Source organism: Vanellus vanellus (genome assembly GCF_965231255.1).
Source record: "Vanellus vanellus genome assembly, chromosome: 3".
NCBI classification, from domain to species: Eukaryota; Metazoa; Chordata; class Aves; order Charadriiformes; family Charadriidae; genus Vanellus; species Vanellus vanellus.
This window is the reverse complement of record NC_138907.1, coordinates 57,602,815-57,622,904: the sequence shown is the minus strand read 5'-3', so window position 1 is coordinate 57,622,904 and position 20,090 is coordinate 57,602,815. Positions and strand designations below refer to the sequence as shown.

Here is a 20,090-nt window from a genome sequence, read left to right as displayed (position 1 = left end):
CGGCGGCGGCGACGAAAAGAGCGGAGCCGAGCGCAGCGCCGCCCCGTCCCGTCCCCGCACGCTGCTGCGGGCCTGCCGGTGTGCCGGCAGCCCGCCGGCCCGGCCCGGCCCGTTATCCCGCAGCGCGGGCGGCGGAGGGGCGCTGGCAGCGGCGAGTCCGCCCCCGCCCGGTGGCGAACGGCGCGGGTTCGGAGGGGGGGGGTGGGGGTGCGCACCGGCCCTCACCACCCCCACCATCCTCCCCCCCCCCCGGGAGTTTTAAAGGGGCAGCGCGCCCTCCGCAGGGCCCGCGCCCCGCTCCGCCGGGGACGGCGGCTTTCGGCCCGGGGGGGGGTTGCCCGGGAGGCGGTGGCGGGGCCGGTCCCGCCGGTGCGGCCCGCGCTGCGCGCAGCGGGCGGGGGAGGGAGGGGCGGGCGGGGGCTGGGTGGCTCCTGCTGCTGCTGCTGCCGCCGCCACAGCGCTCGCCGCCTCCCCTCCCCCCCGGCGGGGGCTCCTCGCTGCAGCCTCTGTGCTCCGCTCTCGGTCATGTGACCCTAACGTAACCGGACAGGAAAAGCCGCCGCCGCCGCCGCCGCGCTGACTCCGTTGTTGCTGCTGCTGCTGGGCGCGGAGACGGCGGCGGCCCGCGCGGCACCAGGCGCCTCGGCGGCCCGCGCCCACCCCCCCTTCAGGTGAGCACCGGCCGCGCCGCGCCTCGCGGGAGGGTGGTGGGAGGGGGGGGGGATCCCGGTGCCGCCCGCACGTGCGCCCGGCCCCGCCGCCACCGGCCGCAGGCCCGGGCTGAGGCGGCGGCGGCGGGCGCGGGGGCGCGGCGGGGCCTGCTCGGCCCTACCTCCTCATTGTGTGCGAGGGGGCGCCCGGCCGCGCCGCGGCGGGCCGAAGGGGGCGCGGAGGAGGCGGCGGGCTGCGCCTGGCGCCGCTGGGGCTGCCTGGCCTCCTGACAAACCCCCGCCGGGCCGGGCCGGGCCGGGCGGCTCCATCCGGGACACAGCCCGGAGGGGTGGGGGGTGGGGGGGGATGGGCCCGCGCCGAGGGGAGGGGAGGGCCGGGCCGGAGGGGGGTGTGGGCCGCGCCGGGGGAGGGAAGGAGCAGGAGGAGGGAGGGACGGGGACGGGCGAGGCTCGGTCGGTTGGGGCCCGCGCGCCCTCCCGCCCGCGGCGGGGCGCCCCCCCCCTCCCCTCTCCAGCGGCATCCGGCGCGGCGCAGGGCAGGGCGGGGCGGGGGAGGAGGGCGCCGCGCGGCGCGGGAGGGGCGGCCCCGCCTGTCTCTCCTCGCAGGCTGGGCGGCCCTGGCGGCGGCAGCGGCGGCGGTTCCCGTCTCGCGCGCCCTGGCGGCTCCGCTCGCGCTGCGTCTCGCGCCGTCTCCGTCCGTCCGTGCGCGCGTGGCGTGCGCGGGGGGGGGGTGAGGGGGGGAGGAGGGAGGGCGGGGGAGAGGGGGGAGGGAGGCGGGCAAAGAGAGGGGAGGAGGGGCGGGGCCCAGCCAGTGAGAGCGGCGCGCGGCCGCCCGGCCTTCCGCCCCGGCGGCCAATGGGAGGGCGCCGTCACCTGTGTGCCACAGAGGCCGAGCGTGACTCCGGGGAGGGGCGGGGGGAGGAGGCGGACGGTAGGCCACGCCCCCTCCCCGCTGCGTGCGGCGCCCCGCCGCGCGCTACGGCGCCGGCAGGCGGCGGGAGCGCCCGAGAGGCGCGCGCCCCTTTCCTCCTACACACCCCCGCCCGCCGCTGCCGTAGTGCGCGCGCGCGCGATCCCGTTGTGGCGGGCGGGTCGGGGCGGGGCTGGGCTGGGCTGGACCGGACCGGGCCCCAGCGCGGTTCTCCGGCCGCCGCCTGCCCTCCGGGGCGCGGGAGGTCCGGTGTCCGCCCAGGGGTGCGAGGGCAGAGCGGGCAGCGCCGGGCCGGGCCGGGCCGGCGGGTGGTTCTTGTCAGCACCACCGGCCTCCCCCGCCCGGGCGCCCCCGGTCTCTGCGCTCCTCTCCTCCCTCATGGCGCCCGGCGTTTTTCTCCGCCGCCCGTTTCCTCTCCTGCGTGGTGCGGTACCGGCGCTGTCTCGGGCTCACCCTTGACTTGTGACCGCCGCGGTCTCCGAAGGAACTGTAGGCTTTCCGAAAGGGCTCGGCCTCGCCTGGTTTTTCACCCACCGTGGAGCAAACTAGGTAATTTGGAAAGTTGTGGTAAAGCTGAGGCAGGGCAGCCGGTCAGCCGTGCCATGGAGGGGCTGTCCCCACAGTGTTTTGGGGCACAAGAGGTATTTTACACAGCCGTTGAATTGGTCACCTCTAAAATACGGCCTGGCTGGTGTTGAACATCATTTTGTTCAGCTGAGGGTAAAACTCCGGAACATACGCATGCCTATAACGTACCCTTCTGTATATAAAAGAGAGACAAAGTGCTTTCCTTACTCTTTTCCTCCGCCACATAATTTCCTTAGAGTGTTTTATGTCTTCTAGTGCTTTCAGTTCAAAGCATTTAAGTATCTTTCCAATACACACAAAAACTTTAGTGTTGCACGTGTGTACAAGCACCATATAATTTTGTGAAAAGATTAATTCAGGCCTGTGACGCAGGGTAACAGCGTCAACTGCTGCAGCCACTGCTCTTTGGATAAGGGTGAAACTATAAGCTAAACAAACTTAGGATCATAATAACTAGAAAGAATGCCTTGCTGGCTTGGAGTTCCCTCACATCGATGGTTTGATTTGCCTGCCGAGCTTCGCTGTCCAAGTACAAACCAGACTCCACACTGATGGGTTAAAAAATTTAGCACACAGAATCATCTAAATTTAAGCTACCATTTAAGCTACAGTTTTCTGTAACATCACAAAGTCTACCTGCAAGGGAGCATCTTGCAGGATTAAATAATAGTAATGAACGTGGTTTTTGTTACTGCTGACAGTGAATATTCCCTCTTTTGGAGAGAGGGAGAGGATTTTAGCATATTGTTTGTACAATTATCCAAACAGTAATTTAGGGAGGAGAGGATGGACCTGAAGAGGTTGGAACCTGTTTGGTTTTTTTTCTCTTAATAACTGTAAGAAAATAATCAACTGATTCTTAAATTATATTTCTTTCTTTGCTCTTATATCTCTGACTCAAATGAGTTCTGATCTCATGTGAATGCAAAGGAATGGAACGCATTTGGTCATCCTGGTTCTTGGTTTAAATACAAGGGCATTCTTCACTCTCCAGCACGTAGAAACACTTGTTTCTCCAATGACTAGACATAGCGACATATGTGGAGTACTCTTTTATTCTCTTTCCTGAAAAGCTACACTCTTACTCTATAGAAGAAACAAGCTGTTTGTACCTTGCCTAAAATTTTGATAACTTCCTATTAAATTTGGAGGGGAAAAAAACCCAAGACTCCTTATAAATGTGCCACTTTGGATCCACTTCTGGTTTCACTTTCTCTTTCTTTTCTGTTCATAGAGCATCTGCACTGTTCCGGGCACAATGTGCTCAGGTATTTCATTGACTTCTGCTGTTTTACATGGCTAGGTACAGGCCTAGATTACTTCATACTTTCACGTTTTCTGCCCAAAGCTCTTAAGTTTATATCCACTTGTTGATTTTAATAGCCATAGTTTCATCCATCCAACCACATGCAACTGCCCTAATGTGTTTCCCTGGTTACTTTTTTTCCCCAATTTATCAATTCTTGCTTCCAAGGCTGCCCATGAATCCTTGAGAAAAAGTTTGGAGCTCTTAGGTAGTTCTTTGAGGGCAGCCTCCAGCAGCGGGCACAAGGAACCGCAGGGAGGGTGGGGGGCTGTGGAAGCACTGGTTTAGTGGGGCTCAGCTTGCTGCCACGTTTCACCATTAGTTATCTGCCTTGCGCTGACGGCCAGCTATGGATGGAACTGCACCTCTTGCCCCTCAGGTTTCTTGGTTTGCTAGGTGGGTGTGAGGCCCTCCAGCATGCTGGCTCCTTACAAAATGCCATTGTAGCTGATCTCAATAAATAAGCAAATAGTTGTTGGGTGAAAAGATTGGCCCCTCCTGTTCTGATAGTCCAGAGGGCTTGCCGATACCTAGAATGAATTCATTGTTTCAGCCTAGGAAGACTCAGGTATGTATCTGCTATTTCCCAGGAGAGGGCGTAACCATCAGAAATGCTTTATTTAATATTGCGTTTGGATTCAGCTGGACGGACGCATACTTTTAACCTGAATTTTTAGTATCTCTATATATCTTTTCTGTAAAAGTTATCTAGTTTGTCTTTTATTGGGTTCTGCTCTTGTCTCTCCCACCCACTTAGGTAGGGGTGACTGATACCAGAAGGGAGATTTGATTTTCCCCTTTGAATAGACAAGCGGTAGCCAAAATACATCATTATTCACATTACAAATAAATGTTTTTGCTACTTATTAATATTTCTTCCTCTCCTTTAGCTATTTATGTTTCTGTGCCCAAGTCTCCCCCGCCATGCCTTTTCAGAACTCTGTAGCCCTGGCTCTGCTTTGCTCTTTAAGCCTCAGCAAATCACTTGCACCTTTGTGAATTGCATTACCCATCATGAAACAGAGATCCTTGCCTGCATGTAAGATATCATCTATACAGTAGCTTGGGATTAAGAGGTGTTACTAAAGCATGACATATGGATATTAGAGGAAAATATCTGTTAAGTGACAGCTACTGTTGCATCTGTGTATCTGCTGTGGAGTTTTACATGGAAGTCATTTGCTTTTCAGAGCGTTAAAAAATGGATTTGGCCAACCATGGACTTATTCTGCTGCAGCAACTAAATGCTCAGAGAGAGTTTGGTTTCCTGTGTGACTGCACAGTTGCCATTGGTGATGTCTACTTCAAGGCACACAAGTCGGTCCTTGCTTCTTTCTCCAACTACTTCAAGATGTTATTTGTTCATCAAACCAGGTAACTATAAAAGGTTCACTGTTTAAATGTTGTTCATTTAGCTAAGGTAAGGAGGTCTAGCAACACTTTGAAACCTGAGAACGTTCTGTTTGCTTCTTGCTGTGACATGGAATATGGAATCCTTTATTATCTGCAAACTAGAATCTCAGTTTAAAATGTGTTCAAGTTGAACTGTGCTTCATTAACACTAATGTTATAATTTAGCACAAGGTCTTTATCCTTCAAAAAGCACAGAATTTCTAGAATTGAATATTTAAAGGATCCCGTCTTCACTCTTGCATGTTTCTTCCCCCACTCACTATCCTCTACTCTCTCTTGGTGTTATTCTTGACATTTCCATAACATTATATACAACCCAATAAGTATTTGCAAGGAGATTTTTGAGAAACAGACTAATGAAAAAGGTTAATATGATTCTTTTTTTTTTTTACAGTTTACCAGAGTCAGTTAAGTAATAAAATACTACATAGTGATGGAAAATAAGGGAGTTTGTGTGTGGTGTTTTTATTTTTGTTTGGGTTTTTTTTGTGGGCAACCTTACATGGAGGGCATCAAAAAGATAAACAAAAGTGTAAGACTGTTTTAAAGATTATTTTTTTCTTTTCCTAATTATTTGAACTATCTCAAAACATTTATGTTATGTGAGTGAAACTCTTAGCCATAAGTAAACATCAAGGACAGAAGTGCATTTGCACTGCAGGCAGATGTATCGGCCTCGGTGCTCCATCAAGAGCACACAGTCATCTCTGGAAGCCAGCATTGCAAATTTTACTTTCAAGTAATATATCTAAATTCAAAAGCAGTCAGAGAGAGAGCTCAAGAAGGGTGCACTTCAAGAACGCTCAAGAATTGGCTATAATTTCCTCCACAGCTTGGTAGCCTACTATGGTTAGAGTATTCAGACAGCAGTGCGCAGTCATGTCTGTTTCTGGATTTCTGTCTTTTATTTGTTTGTTTAATGTAAGAGCTTCAAATAACTCTGAAAAACCATTAGAATCCCAGATCCTCTCCTGTTAGCTAACTGACCTAACCAAGATGTTCGTGATTTTCTTTCTTCTTCTGTGAACCTTGCCTCTCTTTCTGCACAGAGATCCATCTTCAACCGCAGGAGTGGTGGGTGTTTCAATCCAGAGTATACTAAAGTTGATGCGTAGGCTGTGCTCTCAGCTGGAGGATGGTGTTGGTTTCAGTCCTGTTAGGCTGAAGGGGGCATTACAGCCAAAGTCTCCCTTTGCTGAGCGCTGTAACTGAGGGACTGTTGGGCTGAGTAGGTGTACCAGTGGTGCTACCGTTTCTTCCTCCCTATTCGAGGAAAGAAGCTAGCATTCTGCCGTGTAATGAGCGTGGCCTCCACGGGTTAGATGTGCCCAGGCTGCACCTGTTGCGTCAGGTCCTTGGGGGATTCACACCCTGTCCTGCAATGGTCGTAATGCAGTTGAGACAAGGTGATACCACACATTTGCAGAATTGTAGCTGTAAACACTAGTAAGCCATAGAAGCCAAACAGGCAAGTGCCAGGTAAATTTTAGGTGTTTTCAGGGTTGAGTACCACGTAAAAGTTTAATGGATTGTGAATTTAGAGTCCAGTGCTAGCATGTTTTAATTTAGCTACAGATAGGTTTGAATCCAACCCAAAAAGGGGAAAAACTATCTTTGCAATTTACAAAATACATTATTATGTGACAACAAATTTATAACATAACAGCAGTTTAGAAAGGTGTAGATTGCAATGGGACAGCTTTGTCTTTCAAGCCAATTACTTCCCTGAGGAAAAAAAGTCATCTTTCAAGTGACCAATAAGATTACCTTTCTTATGTTAAAGTGTTTCGCTATATTTATTGCAGATTCTGACTTTTGAATTTAAGTAGATGCCTCTGATTTTTATCAGTGCTTGAATAAGCTAGATCTGGTAAAAAAGATTTTCCTTATCTCTTATTGATCATTTTGTTTCACCTTTCAGTGAATGTGTCCGTTTGAAAGCGACTGACATACAACCAGATATCTTCAGTTATCTCTTGCATTTGATGTACACTGGGAAGATGGCACCGCAACTCATTGACCCAGTTCGACTAGAACAGGGAATAAAGTTTCTGCATGCATATCCACTAATTCAAGAGGCCAGCCTTGCAAGTCAGGGAACTTTTTCTCACCCGGATCAAGTTTTTCCATTAGCATCTTCATTATATGGCATTCAGATTGCAGATCACCAGATAAGACATCCCACTAAGGTTACATCAGCAACTGACAAACTCGGGCGAGAACCAAGGCCACAGACATCACGGATGAACCAAGAGCAGGTTTCTGAAGGCTCACAGCTCTCACAGTTAGCTACAACACTGCCACAAGTGACCCGGACAAATATGTCCACTTCTGACCCACTGCCATCTTCTTTGTCTCCAGAATTGGTATCTGCTGCTGGTAATAATTCACCGGCAGGAGAAGAGGCCAACATGGAAGCATCTTCTTCAGATGAACAGCCTGCCTCACTCACAATAGCACATGTCAAGCCAAGCATTATGAAAAGGAACGGAAGCTTCCCAAAGTACTATGCCTGCCACCTCTGCGGTCGCCGGTTCAATTTGCGAAGTAGTTTGCGTGAGCACCTGCAGATCCACACGGGAGTTCCCTTCACGTCTAGCCAGCAGGGAGAAAGTAATATTTCTTTGTCTCTCTGTAACAACACAGCTGACAAAGATGCTGTGGAAGTGCCTGAAACAGGGATGATTAGTGACAGCGAGCTGCAGCAGATCTCGGACTCCCCAATAATTGATGGGCAGCAGCAGTCAGAGACACCGCCCCCCTCCGATATTGCAGACATAGACAACTTGGAGCAGGCAGATCAAGAGAGGGAAGTAAAAAGACGGAAATATGAATGTTCCATCTGTGGTCGCAAATTTATTCAGAAAAGCCACTGGAGGGAGCACATGTACATACACACTGGCAAGCCCTTCAAGTGCAGCACTTGTGACAAAAGCTTTTGTAGGGCTAACCAGGCTGCCAGACACGTGTGCCTAAACCAGAGCATGGACACGTACACGATGGTGGACAAACAGACTCTGGAACTCTGTACTTTTGAGGAAGGCAGTCAAATGGACAACATGCTAGTACAGACCAACAAGCCCTACAAATGTAACTTGTGTGACAAAACGTTTTCAACTCCGAATGAAGTAGTCAAACATTCGTGCCAAAATCAAAACTCTGTCTTTACACTAGAAGAAGATCGCTCCATTCTGCTAGGCGGTGGGGACACAGAAGCCACAGAGACTGATAATGCAGTGTTAGCCTCCATCAAAAAGGAGCAGGAAGCAGTGTTGTTAGACTGAATGTGAAACCTATATCAATTTTTTAAAGTTTCTTTACTCATTTTTTATTAAATCAATTTTTTCCTCCCCCTACCTCTTACCTCACTTACCCTTGCCATCTTTTCCACCAGCCTCCTTCCCACCCTTTGTCTTCAGCAACCAGAACTGTACTGGCACGTTAGGAAATTGGACTTTGCCTCTCCCACCAAAACAAACAAAAAGCTCTTGCATCAAACCACAACATAATTGATTTTAATACAAAGGAACGTGTGAAAAAAATAATCCAGCTAACTATGTTGATAGTATTAGTTAATCCAAATTTAATAGATTTTAAACAAAATTTAGATTGCTTAAAAGTGTATTTAGATACAATGATGAGTGTAATGAGAAACAGTATCAGTTTGGTAAGCAAAGAATATATATATACATATATATTAGTTTCCCTGGTAAAGGGCATTTTGAGAAGATCTGGCAAGTTAAACACCATGCTTTCTAGAAGTCCACATGCAAGTTGATTAAGGTTATAACTTAAAACCCTCAGAACTTTTCTCAGTGAATGCAAAAATCTCTGCTCACTGTGTTAAAAAGAGCTGAGGGTGTTGGGTTTCTTTTAGCCTTATGTTTTCCTTCATGTATGCCTTTGGGTATCTGTTTCTGATAGCATCGAGCCAAGCAAAGTAGTTACTTAGTCAAATTTTGACTTAAGTAGCTGTAATAATAATGTGATGGCAATCTTTATATATATATATAAAATACTGTATATGTATAAAGATTTTATATATATATATATAAATAAAGTGTTTGTGTGTATATTTGGTACAGGTAAATAAATGCACACATCCTTTTTAAGTAACTGGCCGTCTACTCTCAGATTCAGCCCAGAAAGTCTTTTAGTTGTTTGACAAAACTAGTCATCACACAGGTTATTTTTAATCAAATTTAAAATATCCTGAGCTGTGTGCATTTTTATTGGCCTGTTGAAGAGAAGCTAATAGGTAAGTGTTGTCACCCAAGCTACAAAGGAAACTAGAGAAGTGACATACTGGTGAGCACTCTGCCATCATTAGTGCAGCACATGCATGTGTTGTTAGCTATAAGTTTGAGTCATTCTGGATGAAAGGAGAGAGAAAAGCTTTATTGCCTTACTCAGGCAAGGAATGCCCATGATTTCACTTGGTCTAATGGCATGAAAAAAAGTGGTGCAGAAACATTCTAGCAACAGGGGATCATGGTTGTTTTAAAGTGAATCTGTAGTGCTGGCTGGCAAATTCTGCTCTGTGAGAGTCCCGTTATTTTCAAAGCCAAGACAAAGTCTGCAAAAACAGAAAGGGTGAATTCTGTAGTTTTAGTTACTGCTGATGGTAGCACTGCATCTTTGTGTTAAAAATCAAGTTGCTGATTCTTATTATTTTATATAGATGCCCAGATTTTTTGCTGGTAGCCTAAAAACCTAAACTGACAGCAGCAATGAAGCCCACCGAGCAATTACTGGGCCAACAGAAGGTGTAAGTGGACAGAACAAGTGCCCCATCGTAAAAGGAGACAGTGTGTGTTTTGGGGGGAGGGGCGGGAGAGGGCAAGTCACAAACCACAGCTCTTCTCTGTGTATACGTTTAAACTGAATATCATCTTTTTGTGTATAGTTAAGTTCTCAGATTTGTAAGTTTTTATACATCATTTCATTGAATAAAAACTGAATTAAATGGGATATGATTCATTGAGTTGAAGGTGAAAGGTCATTTGCTTTTGATCTTCCTGAAAGAACTCTTACTGAATTGGTTTAAAAGCCAAGTGAAGTATTCTGTGTATCAGTCTAAAACCTTTGTCATACAGAAAACAAATAGCTTACTAAAGCTTAAAACAGTGGATTTAGCACAAAAAGTCACTACATATTCATTTTTTTTCCATTCATTATATCGTGACAATTATTGTAAAGTTTATTGTAAGTGGTGTTGAGTTTATTATCTCTTGTATTAGAGTAATAGATTTAAAATCAATTGATTTTACTTCAAAGTATAGAAGTGTTTTGAGGTAAAAAAAATAGCAACTTACAGAATTATTTTAGTGTTGCCCATTTAAAAACTTTTTTAGGATCTTCACCTACCAATATAATATGGTTTTTATTTCACCTCGCTTAGTCTGAAGTGCTCTCAGAGTAGGAAAACAAAAGAATAAATCTTTCCTAATTCAGGGTAAGGTCGGCTTTTGAGGTAGCTGTGGTTTAGGGGATAGTCACAAGTTCATTTCAAAAATGACTACAGCTGCTAAAGGTGCTGCCGCCTCAGCTATTAGTTACTGCTTAGTCAGATGCTCTATTTTTTCAGAGCTCCCGCTCTGCTCCAGTGTACAGTACAACAGTTCAGCTCAACTCCCCAAGTGGCTGGTTGTATCAGAAGGGTACACATGGCCGCATCATTTTTTGTCAGACATTCAGCAGCCCCAGATCCTTACCTTATTCCTGCTCTCGCCTCCCCTTCTCCACTGTTTGGAGAATGTGATGTTTGCTCAGTTACATGTTGAATCAGCTCCAGTGAACTGATTCCACTGAAAAACAACCAGTCTTAAAAATGCTATTGTTCTGTCAAATCTGTTCCCTGTTTTAGCTCTGCAGAGGGCTTCAGACAACTCATAGGATTGTGCAAGATCAGAAATGAGAGAGGAGGCTTACTGAAGCCCGTGTCACTGCTGGCAACGTCCAGGTTGAAGAGGGTGGGAAGTGGTGACTCCCCCTGGGGCAGGTCTCTCCTCTGGTGGGCAGTGTGGCCTCAAAAAACAGTGTACTGCCCAGAAAGAAGGGGCATCGTAGGGCAGGGAACAAGCAACCGGGGAAGAAGTTGGTTATGACAGCACTGCTGCTGCAAGAAACGTGAAATTGCAGGCGCAGCAGAGATACTTTCACCTGATAATATTTATTCTTAAGAAATAACACTGTCAGGTAAAGAAAAAAATCACAATAAAGAGTTTATTTTTATATGTGTTCAGCTATCATAATGGTTTATTTTAAATACCTTTTATTGTCTGATGCTTCATAGTGATGTTTAAGTCCTTGCCTCTCACTGCTTGAGCAGTTTTGTTCCTCTACAATGAATTAGAAACCATATATTCTGATTATTAACAGCTCCATCAAGAATTTGGGTAAGTACAGCACAACTACAGTTGTGTTCAAGCTTCTTTGTTAAATCCCATCTGAATTATTTCTACAGTTAGAGATAACTTCAGGCTTTATCTTGAAACTTGACTCAAATTTGTGACTGAGTTGCTCATTACTCATTGAGTCTGCTCACCTGCTGAAGTTGTGAATTTTCCACCAAATGAAAGAGGACAGCTTTGCAGGAACTACTGAATAATCAGTGAAAACCTGCCATCGTTCAAGGCTGTGGGCTGGATCCTCAGCCACATTATATTTCTGAAGGAGTAGATTCAAAGTTAATTTCCCGGTCACGTCACTTGACAGAACACCTTTGCCTTGAATTCAGAACTACCAAGTGCCTACAAATCTATCTGCTCAATAGAAGAAACAGATTATTATCACTTCTGAAAGCAAAGTTTGCAATCCTCTGAAGTCAATATTTTTTGTCAACTTTGTATCAAGTATCTCCTTGGTCACTGGTCTGATAATGCTGGGGGAGAATTTATTAGAAGTACTAGTGTTACAAACACTGAATAGTTTAAAACTGTGCTCCTGTTTACACTGCAGGGCCTTAAGCTGCTTTCTTGATGTTTAGAAAATCTGCTTTCTGGCTTTTCAGCTCTAAATCCCATAAAATAATAGCTTCAGTCACAAAAGGTAGACAGTCCCAAGGAAAAAAAAAGAATTCTTTCTATTTGCTTTAAATAACTTCTTTGATATTATAAAACCTTTTTACATAAAAGGGAACCAGGTTCTGTGGTGCCTGGCGGCATCACAATCCCTTGCAATGTTTTTTCCTGATCTGCTTAACAGCAGGAGTACATTTTTTAAGTACTTTACCTTTTTGGAGAGTAATATAATTCTTTGGTTATCTTCAGCCCAAGCAATTCAATACCAAATTGATTAATTCTTAACCAAGTTAAAGTATTTTTCCTTGATTGCATTTCCACACCTTTTAATCTTAAAAAGTAAACATAACTAAGGGAGAGTTCATTTTGGAGGTCTGTCATGGACTTATTTATTCCTTCCTAAAAGTCAACAAATGTTTCCATGTGGTAATATACTTCATAGCTATGAATGGTTAGGAGTATTTAGGCTACTTAAAGAAAACAAATTCCATCCCACTGTAAATATGCATACCTTCATAATGAAATCTGGGTGATACGCTACCAGTGGTGATAACAGCTGTCTGTTTAAAAAGCCCGGCTGTCGTTGTCCTACCTGAAGCAGTATGTTTCCATTTCTACAGCTCTTGATTTCTTCATTTGTTTTTGCTTGTAAAAATGCCTGTTGTTGACACTGGATAATGAAATCCCACTCATACCAAAACCAGAACAAAACACAGAAAGGAGCAGTAAGTCTTTTGCAGCAAGCCTTGTTAATATATATTTCCCAGATGATCCACTGTGATATCTAGAAGTAAGAGAAACTGACGTTCCTTAAATACGGGCTTCTATCAAGCCTGCCATTAAAAAGGACCTATTTTAATGACATTTAGCCAAACCCATGAAACACACTTCCTCCACATAGTACAGTCTTGCTGCCATGCTGTCTATGCATCCATGTTTTTGAACAGATCACGTGTGCCAAGACGCAAAGCTCAGGGTGGTCTTTGAGCAGCTGTCAGTAACTGTTGCCGCTCCTTCCAGTGCCACTGTTTTAGCCCTTGTGCCAAAGGAGCTGCCCTCAGGACTTCCTATTATTCAGCCCATGTCTGTTGCCTTGGCCAAAACCAAAGCTGCCCTGGAACCCTAGGAAATCGACCCAGAGAAGAGAAGCAGAGCCATGAAATGCAAGTTAACAGACATGTACACTTACTGTACTGCTCTGTAGAGTGTGGAGGAGGTAACCTCACCAATCTAGTGTGCCTCAGCACAGATCCATAGCCTGTTTCTAGGCTGTTGACTGTGTCGGGTCTGGTTTTAAAGCAGCACTTACGCTTTCTAAGGGAGCTTCCTAATAAGTCCATGTTCCCTTCAATCCTGTTCCTTAATCTCTCAACCACACGGTTAAAGCATTTCCCATTTTGTTACTACTGTATTGTATAATTCCAGTTTCAGCAGTGATTTTTTGTGGATTGTCACAGTTCATTTGAATTTTTCAAATTCACAGAGCAAGCAACGCTGTGAATTAAGCTTTATTTCATCAGCTCATTAGCTAAAAATCAAACAAGGGCTCAATCCCCTTTTGACAAACTAGTCTAAATTCTCAGTTCTCTAATTTATTGCTTCAAAAATTCACATGCTCATTAACTTAAATTCACTAACCCACACACTTATGAGGAAAAGAGTTACCTGGCTGATGGTGGGGGTGCTCATCCTTCTTCCTCCATCACACTGCAGATGTCCCCTCTATCACCCCAGGAAGCAGGAGAGCCTCAGCAGTCCGGCTGCAGGTGGATCTACTTTTGAAAGCTTTTTGGGATAAGCTGGCGTATTCCTGCCTTCCAGCTTGGAAGTTTGGTCTACACCTTTCCCATGGCCTGTTGCAGTTAGTTCTGAAGACTTTCAAGCTTATCAGAAACTACCAAACAGTTCCTTTTGCAAGGCTGCAGAGGCAGCAGACCTTATCTCTGTCTGGCCTCGGTATCCAGCATACATGCTGCTCTTTCTGCAGCCGAAAGGCGCTGCTCCCCACATACATCAGGCCTTTGCAGGAGCTGTGCCTTTGGGCAGCACCTGAGCAGGAGCCCAGCAAGCCACCGCTGCGGGTCTGGGCCCTATTTCTGCCGTTGCCTTATCCTTTCCTGACTTGGTTCGGACTGGCACTGAACACAGCTAGCAATCTGGCACTGAATCTGCATTTTCCCTTCAGAGATCACTGAAGCAGCTTATTATTTCGCATGTGCATTTTGTGCACGTACATCACTGACACAAGTCAGCACTGTTGTGCTTTTTCCTCTTTAACGGCTCTCCCGGCTGGATGGAAGCTCACCTGACAAAGACGACAACAACAGCTACAAGTGGCTGCCTTTGCCACATCAATTTCTCCAGCTTTGGGGGTGTGATGAAACAGGAAGTATGCTTCTACGTGCATTTGGGGTGCAATCCCTGTCGGCTTGTGAGAAACCAGCTGAGCTAAAGCTTTGGCTAAAAGGCAAGCGGTGAGTTTGCAGAAGACAGCGCTAGATGGTGCAGTCACACCAGTGCAACCACCCAGGCGTCCTGGCTCGCTGGCCCACAGCCCTCCACAGGGACAGGCACTGCACATCCCCAAAAGCATTTCCCTAACAGCATTCCTACACCGAGGGTATGCACTGGAAAGCCAAAGGGGACAGAAAGGACTCTCTCAGCCCTGCCTTGCAGTAGGCTTACCCCAGAGAGCGGAACCCTTGCACAGTGGGATGCAGAGCACTCAAGAGCATGAAGTCCCAAGCTTTGCAGTGTCAGGTACCCAAGGACCTTTTCACATCTTCACTGACAAGAAAATATTTAATTTCAAATATTAGTACATTTTATTTTATATTTTATACATATATTTATTTATATATTATACCATTGCATTTGCCATTCAGGACTGACTAAGACTATTTTCCCTCAAAAGGTGTGGACTCCAAATTGGGTTGGTTTCGTGGTGGCATAGTTAGTCAGCTATTTGCACCCTGCAAGTGTAGCCCTGGTTGGGCATGCTTATGGGAATCCCTGAACATTGATACTGGTCACAGCCTCTGTGCTGGTGTTGAACCACCAGCATGAGATTCCCATCCCAGCAGAAGCAGGTCTTTCCCGACTGTCCTACAAAAGGATAAAGCCTGGAAAATGGGGAGGGCTACACACACACACTCGATCAGGCCCTTCCACCCCAGTACTAGCACTTGGAGGACATAATGGGAAATAGTCTCTCAAAGCATGTGATTTGCGTATGCTGAGGAAAGCAAGGTGATGCCCCATCACCAAACTGCCACCACTCCAGTTGCTGGCACACAGGCCTCCACACACAGTCATATACACAGAATACTGAGGCATAATTGTTCAATAGTAATCTTATTCTTTGATACTACTGCATTCTTACATGGAATATTTTTTTTTTAATCTCACTTTGAGGAATACTTGAGATATCTTTGGCAATATTGACAAAGGAAAGAGATCCTGACAAGATCAGAGGGCTGGAGCACCTCTCTGATGAGGACAGGCTGAGAGCTGTGGTTGTTCAGCCTGGAGAAGGCTCCAGGGAGACCTTACCACGGCCTTTCAGTACTCAAAGAGGGCCTACAGGAAAGACGGGGACAAACTTTTTAGCAGGGCCTGTTGCAATAGGACAAGGGATAATGTTTTTTAGCTAAAAAAGGGTAGATTTAGACTAGATATAAGGAAGACATTTTTCCCAATGAGGGTGGTGAAACACTGGAACAGGTCGCCCAAAGAGGTGGTAGATGCCCCATCCCTGGAAACATTCAAGGTCAGGTTGGATGGGGTTCTGAGCAGCCTGTTCTAGCTGAAGATGTCCCTGATCATTGCTGGGGGGGGTGTGGAGCTAGATGACCTTTAAAGGTCCCTTCCAGCCCAAACCCTTCTATGATAACAGACGCGCGTCCCCCCTTCCGGCATAGCGGCGGGGACTCCCCTCCCCCGTGACGCGCAGCGAGGCCCGCCGCGGGGGAGCCGAGGGCCAGCTGTGGCGAGCAGCGGTGGGCCCGGACGTGTCGGCCGCGGGGCTGGATGGCGCGGTCCGCCGGAGGCTGGCACTCACGGCTCGGCGGCGTCCGGCGGCGCTCGGTACTTCGGGCGGGCGGGCAGGGCGCGGGGCCGTAGGGGTCGACGAGGGCCGCCGCCGGGCGGCTCCGTGAGGGAGCTGTAACGGCCACCCGCGCCGCGGCAACCGTCTCCCTGGCAGCGCGGGGGAGGGGGGAGCGCCGCGCATGCGCGGTGCGGGAGAGCGGGGGCAGTGGTGCCGTTGGCGGCGGGCGGCCGTTAACGCTGTCCCGCCTGAGGCGGGTTTGTCCCCCTGCTGCCGGGGTCACGGCTTGTGTGAGTGCGGGGACATATCCCTTTCCCCGTCGTCCCTCCCCCGGTGCTGGGTGTGTGAGGAGCTTCGTGGGCGTGCCCCGACCGGAACCCGCTACTGGCGTGGCTGGCAGAAATCGCGTCCCCCCGCTTGGTTTAGTAACACCAGTTTTACTCACAACTGGGCTGACCGGGGGCAACGTGCCGTCTTTCCTACAGGCCAGAGTGATTTTTGAGGCCAGCGTATAGCTGCCCTGGGGAGTCCCCACGGGTAACGTGCGTCAGAGCAAAGGGCCGCGATGTCACCCGCCGCTCTTTCCCGAGCTCCCTCGGCTGCCAGCGAAACGGCAGCAAAAATCATCCGAAGGAATGGGCTGAAATGTGGACCCAGCCTTGATCTGCCTGCAGAGCTGTGCCCTGCAGAGGGGAGAGCTGATGCGTGGTGCAGCAGCAGCTCGAACCAAGCAGGGGGGGCAGAATGAGAGACAACTAAGCAGTCACTCAGGAAGCGGCCACCTCAACCATATGGCTGCGACAGTGCCTCGAAGGACACCACCTTTCCTGTTTTGAGGTGGGGTTTGGTTTCTTGTTTTGGTTTGGGCTCTTTTACGTTCTGTTAACTGTTTCCTCTTAAGAGAGTGGGAACATACGAGGCACAGAAGTAACACTGAGATATTTTGCATTTATAGAGGGTTTTCACATTGCAGAGGTTCCTGCAATAACTTTGCAAGGCAGATATGTCACTTGGGCAGCTTGCAGTGACAGCAGTTTTCACTATGCAGTCAGACACTGCCCCATTTTAGAGCAAGAGTGAAAGCAGGGGCTTCTGCTTTTCAACGTCTTTTGAGGACACATGGCTTCTGCTCTTCCAACCTAAGGGTAGCAGCGCGCTCATCATAGTGCTACTCTTAGGGCTGGTGCTTTTGCCTTGCCCCTGCAAGACGGGTGAGAAGAGATGCTACCAAATGGAGTATACTTGCTGCGTATGGTGGTTGTATCAGTGCTGTTTTCCCTTTCAGAAACTGTGAGAGATGGATCCTCTTGCTCCTAAAGGAGCTGCTTTCTGCTCCAAAAAGATGTCGTCCTATTAAATGTTCTCAAGACCTGTGTTTGTGTCTCAGCACAAGTCCTTGGTAGACCCATGAGAAAGTCACCTAGTGTTGCAGTGTCATGTAAAATATTTTCCTGCTTCTGATACTCCTGCAAGGGAGGGTGAGGTGATGGCGTACTCTATGTCTGGCTATGCCCAGCTGATGGTCTCCTTCAGAGTGCTTACAATGGCTGAGGATTTGCATGGTGAGCAAAAACAACTGCAGCTGCTGCTGCTAAGAGGATTTATTTGCTCTGGCATGTAGCTGCTGGTAGTGGTACTCACTTGCAGTGCCACACCTCAGTGGTGATGCTTATGTGAGAAAGGAGCACATTTATTGCTGTCAAGGAATGCAATTAAATGTGGCTCTGAATACCAAGAAATAGGGATACAATACCACTGGTACTTAGCACTGATGTCTCTGCCACTGAGCATAAGGGAGAGAGGTCATTTGCAAGAGAGGAACACTCCAGGCTTTAAGCTGTTTCCTGGATAGTGTTGAATTGCTCTGACTGAAGTAGGTGGCTTTGCAGAAGCACCAGCTTACAAGCCCTGTAGAAGAGGGCAGTTTGTCTTCAAAACCTACCAGGTGAGTGGCAAAATCTATCTTCCCATGTCTCATGGGACCAACAGGGTGCATTTCTTGCAGTAAGAAATCTATTAAGATTACACAGGTAAGTTGCTCCAGCTATTCAGAAACCCAAGAGAGACTCCAGGGAGTAACCAGAGCACGTCAAGCACCTGCTGAAGAGACGGTTAAGTCCAGGAACAGCACTGCCTCTCCATCTGACAGGGACGTTTGTGCCAAAGGCTTATGCTGCAACCAGCCACACTGGACCTGTCAAGAAGGCCACAACCCCAGCACTCTCTTAGACTGCAGTTTTGATGCAGAAAAAGCACAACCCAGAACAAGTCATCTAAATGTGACCAAAGGGCCACAGTCTGCCCAAACTCCCAAAGAGTTTTTCACCTTGCGCCAGGGCTGGGGGTTTTGAACAAGGCTAAACTTGCAACCAGGGTGTAAATTTGGGATTAGTTCTGGATTGAGAGAGAAGCAGAGTGGGAGTCTCTCACTGGACTGGGGCTGCAAAGAAGCTGGTGAAGGAAGGTGGGGGGGGCTGCAAAAAGTCTGTGTAACAACAGGTGGAGAGTGCGGGCACAGGACGCTGCCTTTTTAGCTGGAATGACACCAAACAAGTATTTCAAGCATTGCAGAACTAAGCACAATGTGTTTTTCTCCCCTTCTTCCTCTGTCTTCCCTAGTTTCAGCTTCTGTCTTACCTTTCACCTGAGAGTATGTGCTGGAAACATCCCTGTCCCTGTCTCCTCATAGGAAAGGGGAGAAGGAGGCCGGGGAGTCCTTGCTGCCCCTTGTGAGGGGAGCGAGTTGAGATATCTGCTGGGATCTTGGGTCAGTTGTGCAGATCTTTGCATGGAGCACACCTGTAGCTATACTGAGCATTAAAGGCATTGCTTTTTAATGACCATGGCAAAAAGGTGAGGTAGTCAAGACAGCAAGTCTTGGCATCCCTGAATTGATCATCATGGATAAAGCTCCTGGCTCTGCCACAGCCTTGCCAGTTGTTCTCTAAGACTGGCATCTCTCCAAATGGCACATGAATGCTTAGCACACCTGACAGAAAGAAGACAATTTTAAAAGCTTTATTAATGACAACTTACTCTCTCAAGAACATCTTATTTTCCCAAGCAGTTCTCAGAGATGGATATAACAAAGGTCTCAGTTAAGCAAGTGCAGTGAATGGTCTAGGGAGAGACAATGCCTATCATCTTTTCTGATTCGGATTCTGATGTGCAAAAAGCTTTGGGAGTGAGGCACTCCATGTTTACCATGGAAAGAAACACTCATGCTCTTTTGCATTTTCAAAAAGCTTTACTAGAGGGGAAGTATATTTGCCCTTATGATGACCCCACTGCCCAGCTTCACGCTCTTCCTGTAAAATCATAATCTCTGGTTGCCTATTCAAAATTAGGTTTTCTTTTCATAATTCTTTAATTGTAGTCTTATTGTGACTGCTTATGTACATATGACTGCTTTCTTACACAAAATTCTGCTGGGATTTGGAACCCAAAGTGACAGGGTATTGCGTGGATCCAGGCAGCCCTTGTTACCCTAGTGCCCAGTATCCCTTCTCTCCCGCCTGGGTGCGTAGTGAGAGGGGCCATGTAGAGTGGGTGAGTCCCAGTGACTGATGCACATTTATGGTTTTCTTTAACAGTTCGGGGGGCCTCATTATGCGGTGGGGGTCCATTCCCAGATTGCATTTTTCTTTAGTAGGTTATGGAGTGCTCAGGCTATTATACTAAGTCCTGGAATACGTGCCCTTCAAGATTCTGAAGTCCCTAGCATGGCACATAACTCCTTTCTTATTCTGGGGCAGGGGTGACCATTGGATTCCTTGTAGCATATCATCGGGGGCTGTTTTCTTCCCGCCTATTCATCTGACTCCACAAAAGATGAATTCATGACTGGGCCCTTGTTTCTCTTCTTCTGGTATCTCTACCTCAGTTGCCAGTGGGTGTGTTGTGGCAAGTATCCGTAGCCTGTTTACCGGTTCTACGAAGTGGCCAACTCTTAAGATATCACCGATGTGCTGCCCCACAGTGACCTCTTGTGGAAATTTTAACATTTCCAGCTCTTCAGCCAATGCAGCATGAGCTACACGTATGGTTTAAGCCTTGTGATAGGCGAAAAATGTATACTGGAGTCCCTGCCAGATGAAAGCAAATCTGCATC

The 20,090-nt window shown here is 47.7% G+C and overlaps 1 protein-coding gene across 2 annotated transcripts; it reads left to right on the top strand.

The window, feature by feature from the left end:
* The first annotated feature begins 623 nt into the window (after positions 1 to 623).
* On the top strand, positions 624 to 9,874 carry ZBTB2 (zinc finger and BTB domain containing 2). Of its 2 annotated transcripts, XM_082480466.1 has the most exons (3): positions 624 to 671; positions 4,687 to 4,870; positions 6,831 to 9,874. In XM_082480466.1, the coding sequence occupies exons 2-3, from the start codon at positions 4,698 to 4,700 to the stop codon at positions 8,191 to 8,193; spliced, it is 1,536 nt and encodes a 511-aa protein (XP_082336592.1). In that variant the 5' UTR covers positions 624 to 671; positions 4,687 to 4,697; the 3' UTR covers positions 8,194 to 9,874. The 2 variants fall into 2 exon arrangements, with proteins under 2 accessions (XP_082336592.1, XP_082336591.1); XM_082480465.1 differs by lacking the exon at positions 624 to 671 and having other exon boundaries at positions 4,665 to 4,870.
* The last annotated feature ends 10,216 nt before the right edge of the window (positions 9,875 to 20,090 follow it).

What these genes read in the sequence shown, in the direction of transcription:
- ZBTB2 (XM_082480466.1), top strand. Translation starts at nt 4,698, where the DNA reads ATGGATTTGGCCAACCATGGACTTATTCTGCTGCAGCAACTAAATGCT. An exon ending in TTATTTGTTCATCAAACCAG is followed by an intron (nt 4,871 to 6,830) that starts GTAACTATAAAA and finishes TTCACCTTTCAG; the next exon opens with TGAATGTGTCCGTTTGAAAG.